The 27,244-nt window shown below is 37.7% G+C and overlaps 1 protein-coding gene across 3 annotated transcripts in view; it reads right to left on the reverse strand.

Annotated features, from left to right (window-relative positions):
* PTPRM (protein tyrosine phosphatase receptor type M) overlaps nucleotides 1-27,244 on the reverse strand; it is an 811,120-nt gene that overhangs the window by 588,283 nt on the left and 195,593 nt on the right. For all 3 annotated transcript variants that reach the window (XM_045849822.1, XM_045849820.1, XM_045849821.1), the window contains exon 2: nucleotides 19,751-19,873. In XM_045849822.1, coding sequence (XP_045705778.1) covers nucleotides 19,751-19,873 — 123 coding nt within the window. The remainder of the gene's footprint in view (nucleotides 1-19,750; nucleotides 19,874-27,244) is intronic.

Below are 27,244 nucleotides of genomic sequence, written 5' to 3' on the forward strand. Positions count from 1 at the left end.
TGTCCATGTCCATGAGTCCTTTTTCCTTTTTGCTCAATTCCTCCATCCCCTAACATCCCCCCACCAATAGCTGTCACCCTGCTCTCTGTAAGTATGACTCTATTTTGCTTGTTAGTTCAGTTTGTTCATTAGATTCCATATATGAGTGAAATCATATGGTACTTTTCTTTCTCTGACTGGCTGATTTCACTTAACATAATGCTCTCCAGGTCTATCCATGCTGTTGCAAAGGGTAAAACTTTCTTCTTTTTTACAGCTGAGTAGTATTCCATTGTGTAAATGTCTCATGGTTGTTTTTATGTATTTGTTTGATTGGTGGGTTTTATTCTGTTTATTTTTGTTAACCAATTCTCATTTCAAAATTTTTTAAAGATTTTATTTATTTATTTTTAGAGAGGGAAGGGAGGGAGAAAGAGAGCGAGAGAGAGGGAAACATCAATGTGCGGTTGCTGGGGGCTGTGGCCTGCAACCCAGGCATGTGCCCTGACTGGGAATCGAACCTGAGATGCTTTGGTTTTCAGCCCGCACTCAATCCACTGAGCTACGCCAGCCAGGGCCCTTTCCAATTTTTAAGTGTTAGCAACTATTCCCATGAATTATACCTCAGGGAATTATCTTTCTTTTCTTTTTAATATATTAGAGAAAAGTTCATTAGCCTAGAAAGCACTGGGCTTAAAATTTTGAAAACCAATCATTTTCCCCCACTGACTAATAGAAATAGCAGGAAAGGCAAGAAATACAAATGTAATGCTTCTAAAGAGTTTCACAATTAACATTTTGAAAAAATTTTTTGAATTCAAAGGATGAAGTCTTGGAGCTCTCTTCTCTACCTCACTTGAACTGAATGGTATAAGTTAACCAAGGAAGAATAAAGTCACTTGTATCAGAAGGCATGTTGAAACTAAAACTTTTAAATTCTCCCTCTTTGGTTCATTGATAGGAAGAATTAACATCATTAAAATGTCCATACTACTTAAAGCAATCTATAGATTCAACACAATTCCTATCAAGATACTGACAGTGTATTTCACAGAAATAGAACAAACATTCCAAAAATTTATATGGAACCACAAAATACCCCAAATAGCCATAGCAATTTTGGTAAATAAGGACAGAATGGAGGAATCACGCTATCTGATATCAAACTATGCTACAAGGCCATACTAATCAAAACAGCATGGCACTGGCATAAAAACAGACATATAGATCACTGGAACAGAATAGACAGCCCAGAAATAAACCCATTCCTCTATGGTCAATTAATATTTGACAAAGGAGGCAACAATACATAATAGGGTAAAGACAGTGTATTCAATAAATAGTGCTAGAAAATTGGACATATATACCTGCAAAAAAATAAATTAGACCACTTTCTTGCACCATAAACAAGAATAAACTAAAAATGAATTAAAGACTTAAATGTTATACTCAAAACCATAAAATTATAGAAGAAAACATAGGCAGTAAAATCTCAGACATTTCTTCTAACAATATTTTTCTAATACATCTACTCAGGCAAAGAAAATAAAAGAAAAAATAAACAAATGGGACTATATCAAACTAAAAAGCTTTTGCACAGCAGAGGAAACCATCTACAAAATGAAAAGACAACCCACAGAATGGGAGAAGATTATTTACCAATGATATATCTGACAAGGCATTATTAACCAAAATTTATAAAGAACTTATACAACTCAACACCAAAAGAAACAAATAATCCAATTAAAAAATAGGCAAAGGGCATGAATAGACACTTGTCCAAAGAGGATATACAAATGGCTAATTGACATATGAAAAGATGCTCAATATTATTAAAGATCAGAGAAATGCAAATTAAAACCACAACAAGATTTCACCACACCTGTGAGAATGGCTATCATCAATAAATCAACAAACAACAACTGCTGGCAAGGATGTGGAGAAAAGGGAACCCTCCTGCACTGTGGTGGGAATGCAAACTGTGCAGCCACGTGGGAAACAGTATGGAGTTACCTCAAAAAAATTAAAAATGGAACTGCCTTATGAACCAGTGACTTCACTTCTGGAAATACATCCAAAGAAATCTGAAACACTAATTTGAAAGAATGTATGTATCCCTATGTCCACTGCAGCGTTACTTATAATAGCTATGGTTACTTAACAAGCTATGGAAGCAACCCAAGTTCCGATCAGCTGATGAGTGGATAAAAAAGCTGTGGTACATTTATTTATACAATGGAATACTACTCAGCTATAAAAAATAAAAAAGATGGAAATCTTACCTTTTGCAACAGCATGGGTAGACCTGGAGAACATTATACTAAGTGAACTAAGCCAGTTAGAGAAAAACAAATACCATATGATTTCACTCATATGTGGAATCTAATGAACAAAATAAACTAACAGACAAGATAGAAACAGACTCATAGGTACAGAGAATACATTGGCAGCTGTCAAAAAGGAGGGTGGTTGGGATAGAAAAAAAAGGTGAAGGGATTACGCAAAATAAGAAACCTCATAGACACAGACAACAGTATGGGGATTACCAGAAGGAAAGAAAAGTAGGGAAAGGAGAAGAGGGTAAAGAGTGATAAATGGTGATGGAAGGAGACTTAACATGAAGTTGTGAACACACAATGCAATGTACAGATGGTGTATTACAGAACTGTACACCTGAAACCTATATAGTTTTATTAGCCAATGTCACCCCAATAAATTAAGCTAAAGAAAAAGAAAAGAAAACTTCCTTCTTTTTGTGAGTGGACATGTAAACAGGCAAATGAGGATAGATAGCTTCTCTCTACTCCTTCCACTGACCTCAGAAAATCTGTGGCTGAAAAAGATCTGACCTCTGGGATTTACTCAGAATCAAAACACGGGCAGGTTGTGGCCTGTGAAATGATCATATTGGATTGAAATTGGATTGAAATCTGCCTGTGAAATGATCATATTGGAGCTCAGGAGGTTCTCTGCTCTTTGCTTTGTAGTGGGTATGTCATTAAAGAAAATATTGTTCTTCCCTACCAGGGAAGGTCACTAATGATAAAGACCTCATGAAATGCAAGAATAAATAAGAACCCTTAAACGGGCCACAAGGGAGGAGGAGGAGACTGCAGAAGGCGTATTTATTAGTTCATCTGCAACAACTTGACACTGCATCTTAACTAAAGTAGAGCAATGTCACCTGGGCCAAGAAGCCCACCATCCAATAGAACAGCAAATCTGAGGGACTGAAGGAATTACCCAAATTAGAAATTTAGCTTAATGCTTGTTAAAAATAATATTAAAGCCCTGGCTGGTGTGGCTCAGTGGATTGAGTGCCAGCCTACACACAAAAGGGTCACGGGTTCAATTCCTAGTCAGGGCACATGCCTGGGTTGCAGACCAGTTCCCCCATGCAGGGCATGCAAGAGGCAACCACACATTGATATTTAGTTCCCTCTCTGCCTCCCTTCCCTCTCTCTAAAAATAAAATAAATAAGACCTTAAATATATATATATATATATTTAAAAATAATATTAAAGATAAATTAAGAAAATACTATGTCATTTAAAGGAAATTTGGCCATACCAGTCACAACTATATACTTTTGTTACTTAAAAGTTGAAATAAACTTACATGTCATTTCTCTTTTCAGGGTCGGTGTAAAAATGTATGAACCAAGTAGAGATGTTTTATAAAGACATACTCTAAATGGTAATGGGGAAAAAACAATAAAGATTAAATCAATTTTTTAAAAAAGACATATTCTCTCCTTCCCTCCCTCTCTCTCTCCCTCTCCCTCTCTCAGTGAAGGCAGCCCCTAGCTCCATACAATTCTGCTTGAGAAAGGAAAAGGATGCATCTTAGGGAAGCTGTGGATGTCAACAACAGCCAATGGGCAGATGGCTACTTCAGACTCTTGATCACATCTATCAAATCTTCTTAGGAAGCTGAAGTGTTTTCAGCTAGCAGGGGTCTGCAAATAACATGGACTTTCTAAAGAGAGCCCCAGGCTTCAAAAGCCACCATAATGGATAGGCAATTAGTAGATGAAATTAAGCTTTAGTGAATCTGTCACTTCGTGAATTTCATTTTCTCTTTTTTCTTTCAGTGCATTATTCTATTTTAATGCTTGTTCTATCAAGCAAGCATCACCTCTTTGTACTTAGGTTGTCTGTGATGTTCTTTATCTCTCAGGATAAAAAACTGTGCCTTCACACAGCAGGTGCTTCATAAGTGTTTACTGAAAAAGGAGAAAAGTTCCTAATGCTAGAAAGAGCTAGAAAGGTCATATACTTCTTTCTTCTTCCTCAAGCTTAAGTATTAACTATCTATAATAGTTGGACAAATTTACAAAGATCACCAGATTTCCCTGGTAACCCTTTCCACGGCTATAGTGACATCAGACTCGGAAATTGTTTATCTAGTATGTCTTTCAAGTACTAGCAAACTCTGTTAGAACTCATATCTTTAGAAATAAATGTATCTCACATAATAGGGCTATTGAAGGAAGATAATGTGAATGGTAAGTTCACTTACAGGGTTTGTTATCACTTCATATGCAATTTCTATCAAGCACAATTTCCAAGTCTCCCTGAATAGGGTTCAGTCATCTTTATGTCATTTTGTCACCATACACTTCATAATAAAAGGGTCTGAAATTATTTTATCATGATAATATATATGACAATTCCACAGTTAAAAATCTCAGAAGCAACACTAGTGAATGAATTTATAAAGGCTCAACCATACATAAATAAGTTTAGATAATTTACTGTATCCAAACCCCTGCTGTCCAAAAAGCCTACACCCAAACAATTTCAAATATATGAATATTAATCCTACTTTCAATTTTTTCTGGAGCATGAGATTTAATAAACTCAACCCCCACAGAGTTAATAATATTCACAGTTATCTGAGTTTATACTAGCAACTTTATGCATATTATTTCATTTAAAATGGGTATTTATTAGTATAAAAAAGAAATAGCTTTCAATAATAGGAATGCATTATTTATATTATCTTTATGCAAAAATAAAAGTGAATTATAACACTCAGACATATCCTTTTTGCAGTATTTCCAAAATCTTTGTCCCTTATTTTTTTCTTGACTCCTCCAAGCTTTTAATTGTAAATCAACATAGACATATCATTTAAAAGGATCTAGGTCAGTGGTTTTCAAAGTGTCTTCTAAGAACCCCTGAAATGCCCAAGACTTTTCAGGGAGTGTACAAGGTCAAAACTATTTTCATGGTAACAGTATGGCATGATTTGACTTTATTATTCCCATTTCACTGTCAATTACTAATAGGTATATATCACTGCTCTGATGGCTAATGGAATGAATACTTATGTATTCTCTTCTCAAATTTTTGTTTTAGTTTTTAAATTTAATTAATTAATTAATTTTAAAATTTTAATTAATTCGTTAATCTTTACATTTTAATTAATTAATTAATTAATTGTTACTGTTGTTCAAGTACAGTTGTCTCCATTTTCCTGCCACTACTTTCCTCACCCCCCACCCCCATTTCCCACTGTCAATCATTTCCTCCTTTGGCTTTGTCCGTGGATCCTTTATACATGTTCCTTGATGACACATTTTAATTTCTAATCCACAATATCTAAATAGACATTACCCACATGAACAAAAATTCTTAGAATGTTTCAAAATATTGTTTCAAGAGTGTAACAGAATCCTAAGAACAAAGTACTTGAGAACCATTCACCAAACAACCCTCCACCTCAAACCTGGCATAACACAAAGAACTTTCTCACTCATTCAGGCACATACATGCCTTTTTAGTCAGCTGTGTGTGTGAGTTGTGTGTGTGTGTGTTGGAGGCAGGATCTAGAGAAGTAAGTTCAACTTTCCTCACTTGGGTAATTAGGCTTAAAAAGCATCTCAGTGCTTCCACAATTAAGGCAGGAAAAGGGGAAGAGAACCTGGGGATCCAGCCAGAGAAGCTGCTGCCTTACAGTGACACATGCTGCTTCTACTCACACTTAACCAGCCAGATCAGGAATGGTCACATCTCCATCAAAAGGGACAGAGACACACAATCCTCCCATGTTTCTGGAAGGTGAAAACTTAAGCATTTCCTTGCCACCACTGCTAACTACCACAAAGGCTATCTCCTTGGTCAGCTAATCTCTCCCAGCATCTTTTCCAAAAGTTATTCACCCTCATGACAATATATTCACGGGGCTTCACAATACACACTTTTGGAAACATGTGGAGAGATAGTATTTAAATATGACATGTACAAATTCACATATTTAAAATTTGTTTTCAAAACAAGACTAATCAAATATGAACAAAATATATTATGGTAAACTCTTGTCAAAGCTAGTATATAGCACTATTGTTCAAAATGTGCTTTTTTGTTTGACTGATGGGTAAAACCAATTATTTCTAATAATTTACAAATTATTAAATCACTTAACTTATAAATTAACTTAAATTATTAATTTGTTATTTATATATTTACAAATGTCCAATACCTTTTTATAAGAGTAAGACCCAGATCAACTCATATAAATTAACATTCCTGTCAGAACTGAGTCATCTAGCCCAAGTAGCAAATTCATGTGTCAATGATGGGCTGACTCCAATGACCTATCTGCTAAAAAATACAAACTGTATCATTTTGTTTTGCAAATAACAAGCATTGATCTCAGTATTAGAAAGGTCACTTGTCTTGAACTCAGTGTCTGACTTGCTTGCAAATCGCAGCCTGTCACTCCACAGAGCCAGGACCATCAGGAGGAACTAAGGCACGCTGTGTCTATAGAATACAACTGAGGAGGTGACACATTTTCATAAAATGTGTGTTTAACAGGACAGGTGTCACATTCCAGAGATGAAAAGAGTGAGCACCATGAAAAGGAATGACTAAAGAGAAATTTCATGATTTCCAGAATGACTACCAGAAGCCTCATTGATTGATATTTGCTTTAAATAGCAATGGATCAAACCCTGTCTCCAAGTCTTATGCCAAGGATTTCAATATTTAGTACATTTTCTATGGGTAACAGAATAAATACAAATGACATCTCAAGTTCTCTAAAAGGAACCAGAAAAAGCAAATTTAAAAACAACCCAGTATTAGACTACCTAATGTTTACAAAGAAGGACAGGTGAGCTGAAAAACAAACATTCAGTGACACCCTCTCTGAGAGTGCCACTAAATTCACACGCTACACTGCACATCTGATTCACACACTCACCTGCAACATGATCAGTTATCTCCATTTGTCTGCTCCCCACAGAGAGGCTTTATGATTGTCCAGCTGACAATTAATCAAATAGACATATTTATTTCTCTTTCAACTACTTAAGCTTTTAAATATCACTTTGAGAAATAATTTATCACAAATCTCCTAGAATAAAATACCAGTCTATGCATTAGAGGCCAATTATTTAAAATAACAATCTATACAATCATTTCATGCAGTTTGCCAAGAAAGTCTATATGATTTTTTTCTATATTCATTTACACTGAATACAAATGGATACAAGCATGGATCCAAATATAAAATTTAATAATTCCTTATGCATCTTATTATAAAGTTTCAGTTAGTCACCAAAATATCTATGAATAGATGTAGATCTTTATACTTGATACACCCACTGAGGCATAAGATCACAGTGTGAAGCATTTGTCCTATTTTAGAAAGCCCTAAAATTATATCCCTGAAGTTAGTCATTATAAATCGGTCCATTGGCTCCACTAAAGCTCTCCAGCAAAGACCAAAGAATCATCCCAATGTGCTCAGAAAGGAAAGACATGGGTCAACCAGGTTTTTAAAGGTAAATGTTTTCAATGTGATTTGACAGGATGGCATTTTGCCTAAAATGCACCCATAGATAAGAATCATAGTGGCATGGCATTTAGTTGGTGTACCTCAGTTACGTGTCTTTTGTTTTCCTACATACATAGCAAATTTTGCTTAGTGTCAAAACTATAGAGAAGTTGAAAAACTAGTTTAATTAATGTTATATATACTAACCTAGACTTAGCAACTGTTAACATCACATTTGTACACACATACTTTCTCTCAACAAACACACACTTTTTTCTGTACAATCATCCAGGCACTTACCTGTAAATAATTGAGCACTAATCTCCTAAGAACAAGGACATTCTCCTACATATTCATATGCTTTGTGGTATTTATTTACTAACCAAATTTCCTTGTATCTTTTTTCCTGAGACCCTTTTATGAGAAATTTTGAATTTTCCTTTATGCATACATAGTCAAATAATTCTTTTTTTTCCTCTCTTCGCCAGATTATCAACACATTACCTCCTGGCTTCACATCCTTCATCAGCTCCACAGGGCCTGGGGAGAGTCTCTCCTCCAGCTTGTCTCTCCGCCTCTACCCCTCCCCAGTCTGCAATGTTTGTAGTTCCTGATCTCAGCAGCTTCCTGAGCAGCCTTGTCAGACCATGCGCTCTACCACCCTCCACTCACTGCCTCAGAACACAGGAGGCTCCCTTCCTTCTTCCTGGCATGCCCACCTGCTCTGGCTCTATCCTCATACTCTCATGGGCCCTATCAGGAGCCTCCTTCTCCAAGAGGCCTTCCACTGGCCCTCACCCACTAGTCTCTGCCTGGGCAGCAGCCTGGCCCCACCAGAGCAATGGCCACACCATTTGCATGTCTCCTGGAAGACTGAATGCAGTTCACCACCACTCCGCCAGTGCCTGGAACACACATCTCCAGTGCCTCACAACAGCTGGAGCTCTCAAAAAGGACTTTGAGTTTTTCCCCGACTTAAGGTGAAAAAATAACCCAGAATTAACCATTTCTTATTTCAATTTATTCAGCTCTTCCATTTCTTGGAACATGGAAAGCCCTGAAAGTGCTTAAAGGGTAGCCTGGGCCTGTGGGGATTTGGCCTGACTCAAGCAGAAGGAGAATGGGGGAACAGGAGCCTGGGGCCACACAATATTTCCAAGGCCTCCCCTGTGTGGGTGTCTGTGCAAGGGTAACTTTAGTGCCCCCATTAATCTGCCAGTGGCCATGCAAGCTGGTATTATCAGTGGTCATCCAAAACTCATCTGGCCCCAGGATCCTGCCCTCCATAAAGACAGGCTACTACTGGGCAGCCCCAGACCCAAGTGGCAAGTCTTCTTCAGCCTTAGGCTCTGTGGTCTTTAAATAAATCATTATCAAATCATCCCACCCCAACTCCTCTGCAATCCAATGAGGAAGTTGTGCTTAGAAGACTACAGGACTGTTTCCAAGGTTTACATCAAAACCCAGTGTCCCCTCTCTCAACTTTTATTACCAAAGGAGGTTTCTCCATTCCAACAACTTAACCAGGTCCATGCAGTTCGAGGTGGCTTGCACTAGCGGAATAATAGACGGAATGCAGTGTACTAAATGCTGATCAACTCTGCTGTGCCATTTTCTCCAGCTCCCTATTATAACCACTATATCATCCCAGTGCCCTGGACCTTGCTTCTTGCACCTCTCACCTGCTCCTCAACTCAGATTCTGAGAGATTTGCAATGTTGGCATGACTGACCAGCCTGTTTATTCCATTCCTGGACCTCACATCACTCTTATGATGTCACCTTGTACAGTTCTATGGGAAATTAAGCAAGAAATAAACCCATTTTATATATACAGACTCATTTGTATACTTTTAAGCAAATATTTAAAAATAGCTAAGCCACTGTTCTTACTTTTTGTAACAGTTTTCAATCAGCCAAGACAGGAAATAACAACAAATTTAAAAGGGGAAGGGTTTACAGGAACAAGTATAAAGGACACATGGACAAAAACTAGGGGGGGTGTGGAAATGGGAGGGAGGTGGGGAGGGATGGGTGGGTGGGCTGGGATGGGAGTAAAAGACAGAAAACTGTACTGGAACAATCATTAAAATAAAATAAAATAAAATAAAATAAAATAAAATAAAATAAAATAAAATAAAAAGAGTATTTTTTGGACACTGAATATAAACTATTGAAATAAGTAGTCATACATAATATACTGGCCCCATTGAAACACTTAACTATTGAAAATCAAGATGCTTTAAAAAAATGCCCTGATCTTGAAAGTTTTTGCATGTAAAAACTGAATCACTGAAAACATGACAAGTGAAATAAGCCACATACAAAAGGATAAACACTGTATGAACCTACTTATATGGGGTACCTAGAGAGGTCACATTCAGAGACAGAAAGTAGAGTGGTGGTTACCAAAGGATGGTATAACATGGTAGGTCAGAGCATGGGTTCATGGAAAGCACGGGAACCCCGCCATCCCTCCTAAATCCTGCAAGAAGGCAGAGGCGGGCAGGGAAGGGTGCCCACAGAGCAGAAAGCAAAATGTTTGAGGCACACTGCATAACAAAGGAAGGTTAACAGCTGGTCTCAGTAAGATTAACTTCCTGAAGGGGAGAGCTACAGAAGAAGGCCACTGCCCAGGATAAATTGTGTATGTGACTGTGAGAAAGTGCTCTGGCAGAGTGACTCATAATATCGCCAGGGCGAAGCTCACACAGTGCCTTGTGCATGAGCTGTGGGGGCTGGATGCCCAACCTGGATGCTTGTGCATGGCTAGGAACCCTTGCCCTGACTAAAGATGGCAACAGAAAGAGGGTCAAAGACACTGGGGAGCTGACAAAAATGGGAGACGCTAACATACCATGGGAAGAGCCAGATGTTCGGCGGAGCAGGAAGTTCTGAGCCAAGCCTTTAAAACTGGAGCACACCAAAAAACACAAAGTCTGTCTTTGGGTCTGTCTGAAGGGCTGGAGGTCTTGGAGGCCCATTGGAAACATCCTCAGAACCCCTCCCACACAGAAGACAGTGACAGAATGGGCGGCTCTGCCAGGGACCTGCCTGGCCAAGCACACAGACTCACTGGTGAGCAGATGGCTGGAGTAAAGGCAGCTTCAGAGGAGGGAAACTGATGCTATGAGAAGGGCTCAGGCTGTGAGAGATGGTTGGAACTGAACTATGACCAGGAATGCTGAGCTGTGGACTTCTACATTTCTGAAGGACATTGCTGTCTTGGTGCAGGGTCTCTTGATACAGGAATTTGGAGCTTGGTGCAAGCTCTTTCCCTCTGGGCTTTTGGCATTTGGAAGTTCTGGGCCACTGGCCCTGCTCCCCACATGAATGGGAGGTACTTGTGAGACCAAGAGATGCAGGGCCTACCAGGGGCTTCCAGCCCACAGAGGATGGAAGCCTGGATGGAAGCCTACTCCTGGATGGAAGCCTACTCCTAGAAGCCCATACCCTGGATCATGATGTCTCAGATGCTGGACACCATGATCCAGCATAGCATGGCACATGGTTCCTGGACCACTACATGGAGAGGTTGATAACAGAGCACCCCAGATCCTGAAGGAGAAAGCTGCTCTGACAGGATGGTGACTCTGAAACCCACAAGTGTACATTCCAGAGAGCATGGAGATCTGTTTGTGTGACTGGCTTAAGGACGGATGAGGACATGGGGAATTTCTGGGACTGATTTTGGCTTGTAGCCTTTTGGGGAGCAAGAGAAGTTCTGGGTCTCATGGGAGAGAAAGTCTGTGAGCATGAGTGCCCTCAGTACCCCCAAGGTTGGAACCCTGTTAATAAAAACCTGTTTCCTTCAACACAAATCATTGATTCATATAAGATCATCTGTACCCATATAAGAGCACCAAGCAGCTGAAATCCAGTTTGCCAGGTTATAAAGGGAAAAATGGGGAATGGGGAATTAATATTTAATGGATACAGAGTTTCAGTTTGGGAAGATAAAAAGAGAAGTGCTGGAGATGGGTGGTAGAGATGGTTGCACAACAATATGAATGTACTGAATGTTACTGAACTGTACATTTAAACATGGTAAAAGAGGGTAAATTTTTTATGTTTTTACCTTTGAGTGGAACAAATTATTTACACTATGTTAAAATGAGGCTATCCAGAGCCATGTGCTGTTTAATTAAGAACTATCCTCACCCAAAATGGACCTTTTATTCTCATCTATAGTTATTTTTCTAAATTGTTTAACTTAGAAACTACTGACAGAATACAATTCCAGTTCAATTTCTTTCACTGTGTCTCAGAATCCACTGTTTAAAAGCTAACTGGAAACCCAGTCTAAGCCTCAGCAGAGTCACATAAGGAAGATGTAGTGAGGGAGAGCATCGTCAATGACCGTCTGATAGCTGCACGTCTGGCAGCACCTCACTATGGGACGCCTGAATGAGATACTCAAGGACAGTTAAACTGTTTTCCATTCCTGATTTCAGTGACTAGAAATACTGAAAATAAACTAAAATCATGCCAAATTCAATAACCCCCTTCAAATTTTAAGTGTTAGTTTTCATTATAAAGTTGTACTTTGTCATAAAAATATTTAAAATAGAAATGATACGACAGTTATCCCAAATCTTACTGGGATGACAAAAATTGTTGGTATTTTAATGGATTTCTTTCAGCTTGCTTTTTTAATCCATTTAAATATTATATGAAGATCTGTATCTTCTGTTTCTTATTTTGTATCATTTAAAAGAAAAAATAATTAGACCTCATAGAGAGTACAAATTAAGCTAAAAGATGAATTCATACTGAATTACTCTGTAAATTACTCAATAATAAAAGGAGGACATTTCCTGAACCCTGGGCCAGGTCCAAGGCTAAGTTGCTAAAGTACATTCTTTTGTCTCACCTGGTCACAACGCTATGAGGCAGGTTCTAACATCTTTCTACAGCTTTCACTGACCACCACCCCACTCCTTCAGGAGAGCTCATCCATACCTGTCTTTGCACCTACTCTTCCCTCCATCCCAATAATTCAGCCTCTATGGTCAACTTGTCCCTGGCTGGATTCCAGTCTCTGCTCAGAGAGCCTGTTCCTGCCTACCACTCCCATCACTTGTTAAGCCCTTATCCTGATTCAGGCTTTCTTCACAGCCCTTAGACTGTCCACAACTGCATTACATGTCTCTCTGCTTACTACCTGACTGCCTGTCTCCTCTACAGAACAGAATTGGCAGGCAGGCAGAGACTCTACTACTGCAGCTCCTTCACTCCACAAACAGATTACTAACACTACATACATTGATGGTTTGTGGATGAGGAGTCTGAGAAAGTAAGAGGTTCAGAGCTTGCAGCTCTGCTTTCTTGAAACAAGAGAGCAGGCATCTGACCTGGGCCGGGCCAGCAGCTCCCACTAGTGTTCCTGTGCATTTCAAGATCCAAAGAGTTGCCAACTGGGATGAAGACTAATCCCCTTCCCAGATGATGTGCTCACGTGGGAAGATTACTCTATGGCACTTAGAAGAGCAACAAATGGAAGCTATTTCTCTCACCTAGAAGCCTGAGACAAGTTTAATCCCTTTGACCTTCAGTCTTCTAAAGTATAAAAGAGAGGTAATGCCACCCAGTCTCTCACAGTCATCATGAGGATCAAATGATATACAGCAAAAAAGCAAATTCTGTCGACTGCTAGGAGCCATTTACATGTACCAGATTACTTTAGTTTAAAAAGGAGCATGATCATAATGTGCTACACTGTGCAATCTAGATGTTTTTGCTCTTTTTTTTAAAGGTAAAGCAGACAGGAAAGCTGAATTTGATGCTATAATGTACTGAGTCTGATGAACTAAATTTTGTATTACTTTTTAAGTATTCATTTCCAGAAAGTCATTAATAAATGATGGAAAACATAGTCTTAAATGATATATTTTTTTGTCAATCCAAGAACAATCTTACCATACTGAGAACATGCAGTGCACCAGGGAGGGGATCCTATCTGGTTCACTCAGTGATGAGTCCTAAGAATCTCTACCAGTGCCTATCACATAGCAGGTGTTTAATAAATATTTGTTGAATGTTGACAAAATTCTAAGAATGAATGAGATAATTAGACAACTGTCTGAATATTCTGTGCCAAAAATGTTACTCACTAGTTACACACTGATATTTAAGTAAAGAAACTATCTTTTCAAGCCTTTTTTATTAGTCTTTTCTTCAGTCACTAAGCCCTGTATAAGCCCCAAAGTATAAATAAGTAGGGAAATCTTCCCTAGAAAGAGGAACATGCATGAAGAATGGACCCAAAGAGAAAATTCCAATTCCTCTGTCTGTCAATCCATCATTTCCCCAAAAGTGAAACCGACTCTACACAAACACAGACAGTCATTTTTTTTCTATTTTCTGGGTCATCACACTAAGAATGCAGAGTGCTCTTCTATCCCCGCACTTCCCTCTATCTTTCATATGGCCTCCCAGAGAGATGATTCAATTTTTAGTCATACCATTTCCATAAGGATCAGAAACAACACCACTCCCAATTTCCAATATGTAAAGCTCAGATGTGGGAGGCTAAATGAGCTTCCCCTAGACACATGCTATACTAGCAGAAAAGCACTAAGCGTAATGTTTCATTTTCCCAGCACCAGGATCCAAATTCACTTAATTATAGCCTTTTTAGAGGCATGATATCTTAAGGGCACCATCTAGGCAGAAATAAATATCAATTTTATGGGTATCAAATGCTTCTGGCCATAAGCTATCTTTATATTTTTATATTATAAATAAAGTTGTTATTCATTTTTTAAATATAAAACAGGGTCACATATTCTTATACATAAGCCATGGGATTTGTAAAATATCCATTTTTTAGAACCAAACACTAGTTCACTACTATAGTTTAATAAAATATAAAAACATCAATCATATCATGACAAATAAGTGATAGCACCATAGTTTAATAAAATAGAAAAACATCAACTATATCATAACAAACTTATTATCTTATATTTCTATAGGTTCAAAGTCTAAAATGGGTCTCACTGGGCTAATAGCCATCTTTCTCACTAGACTGTAAGTTCCCTGGATGCAGGACCTGTGCACTTTCTGTCCTCATTCTGAAAACATACTAAGTTCTACAAATCGTGCTGTGTGTGTGTTGAGGATACAAAGATGCCCTTTGTACCAGACTATGAATTTCCTATAGTCTGGTACAAAATCAGATATATCAGTTCTTCTCAGTAAATGAACATTGAATTAAGTTATGTCAAAGGTTCAGGAATGTCAATACAACAGTAAAGTTTAGAATAATGTAATTTTGAATTCTATCTTCTTTTCCATACATCATGTAGAGTAAGGTGACAGGCCTTATCATTATAGAAAACTATTGATTTTATTACATTAGGTTTTGAATTTGGAAGTATCTATAATTTTGTAAGACAAAAATCTTTTAACTGATGTTAAGTAAATAACTTGAGAACATTAAAAAAATCAACTATTGTCAAAGTGTGTAAGTGTTTTTATATCATAAACCCTTCTTAATCTAATCTGATAATTAATATATATATATATTACAGTATATAAAGTGCCAGCATGAACCAGCGCTAACAAAATATACCTGGTTGTTAACTGGTTACTACATCAAGGGTTCTTGCGCACAAAGTGGCAATCCTTATGACTAAATTTGAGAAAGCTCCCCCCTGCTAATGGAGATCAATTAATTGTAAATTAACCATGTGTGGCATAGTTTCACCATCAGAAAAATTGTGTGATTCAAAGCCAGCTGCAAAAGTGTAACTATTGTAACATAAATGTTGACTTCAAATACAGAAATGTAAGTGGTTTGGTGTCTATCTGCCCTGCATATGCATTTCCAGAGCCAATGTCACAGCCTGAGTAGTTATCCAGTCAGCTTGTATAAAGCTCCAGACTGTAAATTTTTAAAATGTGGCTAAAACTAACCTCACACATGAAGAGAAAGAAAAACAAACCCTAAACACTGCAGTACCTATTTCAAAGTACACAGTAAAAGTAAAATTTTAATTAAATTTAGAAATTAGTATAAAAATTTTAGTCTCTCACTGTCATAATTTTTAAATTCATCTTGACAGATTATTTGATTCTTAGAATCACAATAGTTTCAACAAGAATTTTGTTACTAAAACAATAAAGAAAATCACAATTCTTTTAATAGACAGCAAGTTTATGCGAAAGAGAAAATCCTAATCATCATGTTTTTTCTTACTGATTTTAATAGTCCAATGTTTGCAAAACATACAACCTGAAAGTGAGGCAAAATGTGAAATAATGTTTGCATTTTAATAATCATAATATAAGCATAAAAAACAGTAACAATACAAATGAAGAGTCCAAAGCCACATATACGTGCTGATGCCAAAATGGTTTAAGACAGAGGTTAACAGTTTTCCTGCAGAGAGCCAGACAGAAAATACTCCGGCTTTGCAGGCACTGCCGCATCTGCTGCAACTACACATTCTGCTGTGGTAGCTTAACAACAGCTACAGACAATGTTTAACAAATGGGCATGATTGTGTGCCAATAAAATTTTGTTTATGGACACTGAAGTCTAAATTTAATGTATCACAAAATATTATCATTATTTAGATTTTTCAACCATTCAAAAATGTAAATACCATGCTTAATTTGCAAGCCATACATAAACTGGCAGCAGGCTGGATTTGCTCTGCAGGACACAGCTCGCCAACCCCTGGTCCAAGGCATCACAGAACCAGCCTACACATGTGAGACCAAGTACAAATACACATGCAAGAACAAATCCAATAATATTTTATATAAAGGTTTAAAATATTAACCTTAAAGAGTTAAGATGGCATCTGATTTTGCCACCTGTTTATCCTGAGAAATTCATAAAACTAGTTTCTGCCCAGGCTGGCATAGCTCAGTGGATTGAGCTCAGGCTGCGAACCAAAGTGTCGCACATTTGATTCCCAGTCAGGGTACATGCCTGGGTTGCAGGCCATGCCCCCCAGCAACCACACATTGATATCTCTCTCTCTCTCTCTCTCTCTCTCCCCCTCCCTCCCTTCCCTCTCTAAAAATAAATAAATAAAATCTTAAAAAAAAACAAAAAAAACTAGCTTCTGTTTTAATGTAAAAGGATCACCTTTGGAATGTTTTGGAAAAGAATAAATTATTTTATATACATTAGTATATTAATGGAAAGGAGGGAGGAAGAAGATAAGAGGAAAGAAGGAGAAGGAATAGGAGAAAGCCCTTGAACCTAAATATTAATTTAAAACTCAAAGCTATATACACATTTTGAAAACTCAGTTTAAAATTCATACCTTAGGATACCATATGCTAATTTGTAAGATGATAGTTACTTCTAACGATGATTATTTCACTGAGAATTTAACTTCTCATTTTAGGTGCACAGGTCAGCTGGGCACTAGTCCATATCCTTTATAGCATATTGGGCTTTTGGTGAGAAGACAGCTCTTAGAACACTCTCAGCCATATATAATATATATATAGTATGTATATATACTATATCACATATAAAATATATATAGTGTGTATATACAAAACTATATACCATTTAAGATTGCTCACTAATGGCATTTTTGTAACTTTCTTTTCCAAGTAGGTAAGTTCTGAGGAAGAAAGAATAATTTCTTATAACCCTTCGTCCTCCACCGTAATTAGCATCACGATTACCAAATACTAGGGCTCAAAAAAACTTTAATGTCTAAACTTTGTTTAATACATAGCAGGAAAAATACTAGCATTTGAAGTTCTATATTAAGGCAAAAATTTAATCGTATGGAATAATTATCAATGGAACGATTATCACATTTCAACTAAAACGTGTTTCATCTAGGCCACGCCCACAGGCATAGAGAGGTAGAGAAACTGGACGGCTCACCTTTCCCCATCTTCCTGCTGAGACCCAAACCACCTGAATGTTCCAACAATGACTTATAACCTATTCGGGAGTGGGGGCTGAAGGCACACCATTTGTAACTACCAGAAATCATATGGAACTGAAAAAGTGTTAGAATATGTAATATTCAGAGATATTAAGCTACAAAAGCCTAATATTCATCACCAAGTATTCTATTAGTCAACAGATAAGAGTAAATTCAAGTATAACATCTAAATACCCTTACTTCATTCTTTCACAAGCCAGAGAGCCTTCAAAAACCAGATATTTGGAAAGTTGCTTCCCCTCTGTTCCCCCAATTACCCAACTGATTGTTTCAGAATACAATTGGTTTTTGATCTTTAATACCATTTTTGTAATGGCCTCTGCTAGGGTCCCATCATTTCTGTATTTAAAACTTGGACACCTTGGTCTGAGATTGAATTATGGGACATCATAGGAAGAAAAGGGCAAGATGGTGACAAGAAGCAATTCTTCCCCTTTGTAAGGGGAATCTTGTAATTGTCTAACAAAAATAGAACCAGTGGAAGCTGAAGAAGATACTGCAATATGGGGGTACTGTGTAAAAGTCAATTTTTCCAAGTCGGGCTTCAATCTAAAGGACCACAATAATAAAATCAACTACCTAAGGTGAAAAATCACAAATTGTTCACCAAATTAAAATACAATAAAGAAAGCCTGTGTGAACTCTGGTGGAGAAATCCACGAGGACTAAATCTGAGTACCCTTCTCAGTAGCACAGCCTCATCCACCTCCAGCCTCTCTGGGCACAGGCTGCATCCCCCACAGAGAACAGCTGACACTGACCAAAAAGCCTTCAGGGTGAAAAGCCTGTTTGGAAAAGCAAAGCTCTGCAGGGGAGCACTGTTCTGCTCTTCTTTTTCTCTCTCCCCATAGCCATCAAGAACAAAGGCAGAAACCTGAGAAAAAACAACTGAACTACCACTGATTCAAACACAAGTCATATTCAAAAAGCACACATATGCACAAGAAGAAAAGAGGCAAAAAAAGGAGACTGTCAGCCATCAGTAGGTAACCAAGAGGTAGAATGGTTTTGGAGTTCAGTAAATCCATAAGGAGCTCAATGTCCCTCTCTTTGAAGTTTTAACGAACTGAATGTGGGAAAGAGATGGCAAGAAAACAGTGGGTATCATAACTGTTAGAGCTGAGTCAAGAACAACAATGGACTCTATTTCATGTTTAAAGATACCTTTACAAGATTACTGAATGTAATTATTGCTACATTTAGGTGAATTAATAAAGAACTTCACAGTCACTAAAAAGTACAAAAAATATTTTACCTGAAATCCAAATCAGAATAACATATTTTATAGTCTGAATCCACAATGGGGCACATTCTTCACCCCATCTATAAAATGAATCTGCAAATCTACAATTTAAAAAATGTCCAAGATCACATCCTGAACAGGGTGTCCATTAAAATGATCAGGTTCCAATGTGATTAGAAATCACTAACCATTGTCTTCTTATTCTTCCTTCTGAATATAAGGTAGAATCCTTGCTGGTCTTCAGTGGAACAAAATGTCTGTTATTCATCAGAAAATTTACTAAGCACTTATACAGGGGTAAGAGTATCCACATGTATATATTACCATTTTGTCTGCAGAATGCTTTCAAGATATCTGGCATCCTCTCAGATATGCCAGGTGCCAGGCGAGCCCCTGAGGACAGTTTAAGTTACCCACCAAGGTCTCCAATTTGTGACTGAGATTTTGTAATTTCAATTCCCCACCTAGAATTCCATTCACTAGACACATCTGCCAGAAGAGACATCAATCTAGTTCCCATATCTGCCCATTTGGGAAAGGATTACTTGGGAAATACCCATTAATCTAGCTCAGGTGTATCCAAATGTAAAGGGAAGTAAGCTTTAATTAGTTTCTAAAGAAAGAGAGACAAAGTAATCTTTGTAACTGGTCCTCTTTAATTGTAGTAGCATTTTCATTACTCTGCCCTTGACCACCACACTCAAAAACCAACACACTCATTCAACCAATACCTAGTGAATATTTACTGTGATCAAGACTCTTGTGAACCTCTGATCAAACAACAACAAAAACCTCAGAACTAAATGCAAACCTGATGGCATCCATGGATCAAAAGTTGGTTTGGTCAAGGTGTTCACCTGCTCCCAGTTGAAATCATCATCTTCAGCTTGATTATATCCACATGTGCTATATGGCTCATCAAAGAGGCAACCTCCTAAAATGTAACAGAATGAAAAGTAATGTAAATAACGCCAGATCTCTGAAAAATCTATGATGATTACAAGTTACCATAAACTTACTTGATGCTAACTAAATTTGATTTGACCTTTGTTCTGGAAAGTGGATCTTGAGCCTAGTGCACCCTTGCTAAGCACTAGCCCAGTATTAACCATGTCTTGACTAGTATATTATACTGTTCACCACAAAGAACCAATATTTGTAAAATCCAATTCAAAGTAAGACCTAAGCAAATTTATAATTCATATTTTCCAGATTCATGGGAATTTGAAATAATTGATCTTGTGTTCAAAACTTTAATAGAACCACCTAAAATGTTCAATGTATTTTCAATAAAAAAGCCATTATAATTTGTCCCCAAAAATTAAAAGTGAAATGTTTTCATCACAACCCTGCCATAACTGTAGGGAAACAAAATGCATAGAGACCATGGACATAAGTTGCAAAATATTTTACTAAGGATTATTCTAAGTCTAACTTAGAAACTGGTTTTACATTAATACTTTAGATATTTGAGGTCTCAAAATTAAAAGAGATTATAAATTTGCTTTGAGTCCACACTTTTTAAAGGCAAGAATAAATTATAAATTAAAAACTAAACATGTGGTAAATATCTGCTAAACTTTGGTGCTAGAAATGAGGCTACTTAATTTTTTTAAAAAAGGCTAAAACAACATGCAGCATATACAAAGAAATTCAGCTATTTCAGCATCCTGGGGCACTCTGATGACTTTGAGTCCCAATCTACATCCTTAAATGTCTCCTGTTTCCTTGAATTATTATAGTATTAAATATTTCCCCCAATGTTTCACATTTCAAAAATAAATTATTAAACTGACCATATCAATTACAGTATATTATGAAAAGTCTGCTATCCATTATGTAATGCTATTAATTGTATGAATTATAATTACTTGTCAATGGTAAAAATAAAGGGTTTTGGTAAAGAACACACAAAAATATGAGCATTATTACACTACCTCTGCAATGTACGCCCTGGCAGCAAGATAAGTGAAAGAGCAACTGTACAACCTCAGAGGTAAAACAGATGTTGGAGGTCACCTGGCCAACTGCCATCCAAATGCTTATGTCAGTTCTACAGCCTTCCAGACAGACAGACAGCTATGAACAGGTGAGGCACTTAGAATTTTAAAAAGCATCTCTACCATGTAGACCATCCCCCTTTATGAAGGCCCAAACTCTGCTTTTTAAAATGTCTACTCATTTGTCTTAGCTCTACCCTTTGAAAAAATAGTAAAAAAAAAAAACAAAACTCAGCTTACACAAGAAAGCTGATTATTTGGAAAGAGTGTCATGCTCTAAGTCTTCACTTCTCCAGGCAAAACATGCTTTGCTCCCCCCATTTCGTCCTACTGGAAGGTAGGAAGACATTCACCACCCTGGCAGGGGTTCTCTGAACACTCACAGGTTTATCAGCACTTTTCCTAAAGAAGGACTCCCAGAACTAAATTCACCTGGCTACTCCCCTAGACCACGTGCCCTTTCAGCAGTCTGAGGAGAGTACTGGTACCTTTTGAGTTTCTAGGGGCTTGAAACCCCCAATACGAGCCTAAAATTCCCATCACTGCCATTGAGCCACTTCTCCTCGCCTGTGTAGGTGACATTCTGAATGCAAACATAGGACACACATTTATCTTCACTAAACCCCATCTCCTGTTTTCAGTGCATCACTCCATCCTGTTGAGGATTTTTAGAATCCTGATTTTGTTATTCAGGTGTTAGCCATCCTTCCTAGGACTTGGGTCATCTGATAATTTGATAAGCATGCTTCCTGTATCTTCCTCCAAATCACTGATTAATGTTAAATAGGGCAGAGTCAAGGGACCTCGGACCTTTTAAAAGTCCTCTTCCAGCTTTCTAACTTTCTCTTAGTTGGAAGCTCCAGGCATGATGGTGAAATTAGCAGCTTTGGATACTGTCTTCTGTAACACACTTAACAGAACCGGTCAATTAAACAATCCACTGGGAACAGAAACACACTACAAAAATACAGCATCAACTCAATATTTCAGCTTGACAGTAAGTGGTAATTCAAACTTTCCTTTCATTCAGTTTTAACAAGTTCAAAGAACCATAGTGGATTTGTTTAAAGGACATAATACTAACAACTTTCCAATTTTGGGTAAGAAATGTTAGAAGACTATGTAAACATGTATGAAAAATATTTTCCCTTGGTTGCAAACCCTAAATTTCATGTAGAAAACAGCTTCTGTACTGTAGCAATAAATCCAAACAGCAGGTAACACTAATAATGTTCAAAAAAATGACCATGAATTTTGACAGAGAAGGAGCCCACTCAATGAAAACACAGATAACATGCTGATGGAAGTCCTGCAGTGAAATCCTCAACAGTAAGAAAGAGCTGTAGGCGCCCACAAAATAACTCAAGGCTGGTCAAAGATCTCGCTTATGAAGCAACTGTTGGCACTGCAGATATAACCAAATGTAAGGGGAAGAAAATGCACAGCTGACAGCAACTCCAAAGACTAAGCAGTGCTGGTGCAGGGATATAATTTTCCAATTACATACAGCTATTTTTATCACTTCAAAGGAAACATAAAAAGTACCATATTGTTCTTTCTGGACCCATGTATGATTATCAAACCACTAAAAAAATGGGATAGACTATGAATTTCCTATTGCCGTAAGCTATATCCCCCTGTATACCAATTTTCAGATCTACTGGCATTCATCCAACAGATGAGAGACCCTAAAATAGCAAAGGTGGTTTACTGAGCTAAATGAGATGAGATTAAGGTAAAAGATATCAGAATTGAAATAACCAATTTGAGAGTGAGCAAATTAAACTTTTGGGCTTTAAGGCAGCTCTGTGTGTGTGGTGGTGGAAGCGAATGGATTCCGGGGGCAAACGTTTGGCACGTCCCTGTCCTTCCTCTCCTAGCTTCGTGACTGCAGACAAATCACTTGGCACTCTGAACTCTGATTTCTCTACCTGTAAAATGAAGATAACATGTACCTCATGTGGTATCTCTAGCCATTCAGTTACACAGCAAATGTAAAGTTAGTGCAACACAGTGTCAAGCATATTTAACCATATCACTTATCATTAGTTCTTAAATCCTTATTACCATATATACCTCATGCAGAAATTACTCTCGAGTTCATTTCATTGCAAACAGTTGGAATATATAATTGAAAGTTTCAAAGTGTATTTCATACAAAGGTAAAGAGAGCCAAGCATTCCTGTAGGCACACTCCTGTGGGCTCCTCTGTGGAGCATGTGGGAACAAAGAACAGAGCGTTGGCCAGGTTTTTGTAAATGCTGTGGGGCCAGTGAGAACATGATAAGGAAGCAAAGTCTGCTGAAACTCACTGAAGTGAATGAGTATTTCCAAAAAGTAACTCTCCCTGGTTTTCAGAATAACACAGACAGTTTGCCATCATACATAGGAATGTATCAGCAGCAGGCTTGACAAGGTTTGCACAGAATTGTCTTACTTAGACTGATGCCCAACAGCTCATGGATGGACTATATTCCTTTGTCAAATTAAAGTAAATTATTTTTCTTTGTGGAGGGAAATCAAGCCTAAACCAAGTCATATATAAGGTGGAGAAAAGGTGATGAAAGAAGGGTAGGGCAGTGGCTACATCATTCATATTCTCTCTCTCACACACACACTCACACATGTGTATGTACTCACATGCCTCCATCAGTCCTTGAGCAAGAAAGGCTTTTCCTTAGCAAAATGTGAATGCAACACACTGCAATGTGATAAGTGAATACTGCATTGTTATGCAAAAGGAAGTATCAATGAATGTCAAATTCTCAGGCAGTCAACAACAATGGTGACTTCTGTACTGGAATGATGACTGCATAGCCTATTCCAGGACATTCTCTGCTACACAATGACATAAAATTAAATTAACAAATATGAAAACAAAGTTTAAGTTAAAAAGCAAGGAAGGTGAGCAAATAAAAAATAATGACATTATACCAGGAGTGCAGTGAGGACTCAACCATCACAACCAAGTAATAAAAAATGTCACCAGGTTCATTAACTGGAAGTTAGCCACAAATTTCACTTTGAGTTTGGGGTAGGGAGGGCGAAGAGAAAAATATGATTGATTACATAATTCACAGTATCTATGAGATAATAATATTAATATTAAAACTATTAGGGGATAATATTTACTGACGACTTGTTTAATCCCAATGTCAACCATAGAAGATAGATAGTATGATCTTCATTTTACAGATACAGAAACTCAGACAAATACAATGGAGCAAAAACAGTCTGTTCAATAAATGGTGTTGGGAAAATTGGACAGATATATACCCAAAAAATGAAACTAAACTACTGACTTACACCATACACAAGAATAAACTCAAAATGGATAAAAGATTGAAATGTAAGTTGCAAAACCATAAAAATCCTAGATGAGCCCTGGCTAGTGTGGCTTAGTGGATTGAGTGTCTGTGAACCATAGGGTTGCAGTTTGATTCCCAGTCAGGACATATGCCTGGGCTGCGGGCCAGGTCCCCAGTAGAGGGCACGTGAGAGGCAACCACACATTTATGTTTTCTCCTCCCTCCTGCCCCCTTTCTCTAAAAATAAACAAAATCTTTAAAAGAAAGTTTTTTTAAAATCCTAGAAGAAAATACAGACAATAAAACTTCAGGCAGTAAAATCTCAGACATCTCTTTTAGAAGTATTTTTGCTTATTTATCCCCTTGAGCAAGGGAAACAAAAGAAAAAATAAACAAATTGGACTACATAAAACTGAAAAGCTTTTGCACAGCAAAGGAAATCATCAACAAAATGAAAAGGGAACCCACTGAATGGAAAAACGTATTTGCCAGTGATATATCTAATAAGGAGTTACTCTTCAAAATGTATGAAGAACTTACAAAAGTCAACACCAGAAAGACAAACAATCCAATTAAGAAGTGGGCAAAGGACCTGAATAGACACTTGTCCAAAGAGGACATGCAGATAGCCAATAGAAATATGAAAAGATGCTCAATGTTACTAATCATCAGAGAGATGCAAATTAAAACCACAATGAGATGAGGTGTGACATCTCATACCTGTCAGAATGGCTATCATCAATAAATCAACAAACAACAAGTAATGGTGAGGATGTGGAGAAAAGGGAACCCTAGGGCATTATTAGTGGGAATGCTAACTGGTGCAGCCACTGTAGAAAACAGTATGGAATTTCCTGAAAAAATTCAAAATATAACTGCCTTATGACCCAGCAATCCCACTTCTGGAAATATATCCTAAGAACACCAAAATACTAATTCAAAAGAATATATGCACCCCTATGTTCACTGCAGGGTTATTTACAATAGCCAAGATTTGGTGACAGCCCAAGTGCCCATCATTAGATGAGTAGGTAAAAAACAGTGGTACATTTACACAATGGAATAACTTGGTCATAAAAATGAAGGAAATCTTACCCTTTGCAACAGCATGGATGAAACAGAAGATTATTATACTAAAAGAAATAAGCCAGTCAGAGAAAGACAAATACCATATGATCTCATTTATATGTGGAATCTAATGAACAAATAAACTGATGAACCAAATAGAAACAGAGGCATGGATATATGGAACAGACTGACAGCTGTCAAAGGAGACGGGGGAGAAGGGAATGGATAAAAGAAGGTGAAGGGGTTAGCAAAGAAAAAACATATATACATAACACATACACACATACACCAGTGTGGTGATAGCCAGAGGGAAAGAGGATCGGGGTAGGTGGAAGTCGGAAGATAGTGGGAAAATGGTGATGGAAAGCGACTTTGCTTGGGGCAATGGGCACCTAATGCAGTGTGCAGATGATGTTTTAATGAGTTGTCCAGTTGAAACCTGTATGGTTTGCAAACCACTGTCACCCCAATAAATTCCATCAATAAAATATATGATGAAGATACATCAAAAGAAGAAAAAAGGGGAGAAACCTGTTTGCAACAAAACATGACAATGATTCTACATGCCTTATAGTGAAAATGCCTATTTAATCTTGGGATTAAAGGTCCTCTTCTTCAGGAAAGTATCTTGATTGACCAGGCCTAAGCAGAAGAAATTTTGCTAAATTAACAAGATGTAAGGTTTTACTCTTGGTGGGTGAAGGACATAGGAGCTCTGGGGGCACCAGTGCTCTTAAAAGAACAAAACCTAGAATCAAAATGTCATTTGGACAAATGTCATTTGTCATAATGAGTATTTAATAAACACTATTTGAAGGAAGGAAGGAAGGGAGGGAGGGAGGGAGGGGAGGGCAGGGCAGGGCAGGGGAGGGGAGGGGAGGGAGGGGAGGGAGGGGGGAGGGAGGGAGGGAGGAAGGAAGGAAGGAAGGAAGGAAGGAAGGAAGGAAGGAAGGAAGGAAGGAAGGAAGGAAGGAATTAAAGAAAAGAAACTAAGGCACAGAGATTACACAGCTTATACAGGGTCTCAAAGCTAGAAGATAATAAGGAGAAATCGGAACCCAGGAATCCTGTTTTGAAAGCCTATATTCTTAACACTATGTGATAGTATGTTCCAAGCTGAAAGTCAAAAGACACAACCACCCTGGCCAGGGTGGCTCAGTTCATTGGAGCATTGTCCCATAACCAAACTGTTGGGGCTTCAATTCCAGTCAGGGTATGTATCTAGGTTGTGGGTTTGGTCCCCAGCCCAGGTATGCATGATCCCTGGTTGGGGTGCATGCGGGAGGCAACCAATCAATGTTTCTCTCATTCTCTTTCTGTCTCTCTGAAAGCAATGAAAAAAACTGTCCTCGGGTAAGGACAAAAAAAATAAGAAAGAAAAGAAACATAACTATTCCTAATCCAGAGAGAACTATCTTCCCAGGACTCTGGTAAGAAACAATCAACATAAGTTACTAAACAGAGCCCTCAACAGCATCCACCCGAACAGAGTAATAGCTTTTAGGGTCTATTTAGTAAAATGATATGATAGCATGCCATCCAAGTTTGATTCAATAAACTTGATTTTGTGAGAGCTCAGTGCATGCTAAGATTAAAACTGTAATATCCCTCAAAATGACATTATGAATATTGTTTCTCCCAACAAAGTCAGTGGGCTGCTATAGTTTGTGTATTTACTCCCCAACTAAAAATGCAACTGGTCTATGCTATTGCTGAAGCATAGAGCCATGTGCTTCTGAAAGTAGATGAAACAGTGGTAGGCCAGATATTTTTTCATGAAAACTGAAGAATTTTAAAAGAACAGGTATATGTAAACCTATAGGCAGCATAGGAATTCTGCTCAAAGGTAATTTTGATTATAACTAAGTCTTAGTCATTTTGGTATTCCCTAGCATTGGTGCATGGCAGGCCCCCAATAAATGCTTTTTA

Source organism: Phyllostomus hastatus, unplaced genomic scaffold (genome assembly GCF_019186645.2).
Source record: "Phyllostomus hastatus isolate PE091 unplaced genomic scaffold, TTU_PhHast_1.1 phas_contig_80, whole genome shotgun sequence".
Classification (NCBI taxonomy): Eukaryota; Metazoa; Chordata; class Mammalia; order Chiroptera; family Phyllostomidae; genus Phyllostomus; species Phyllostomus hastatus.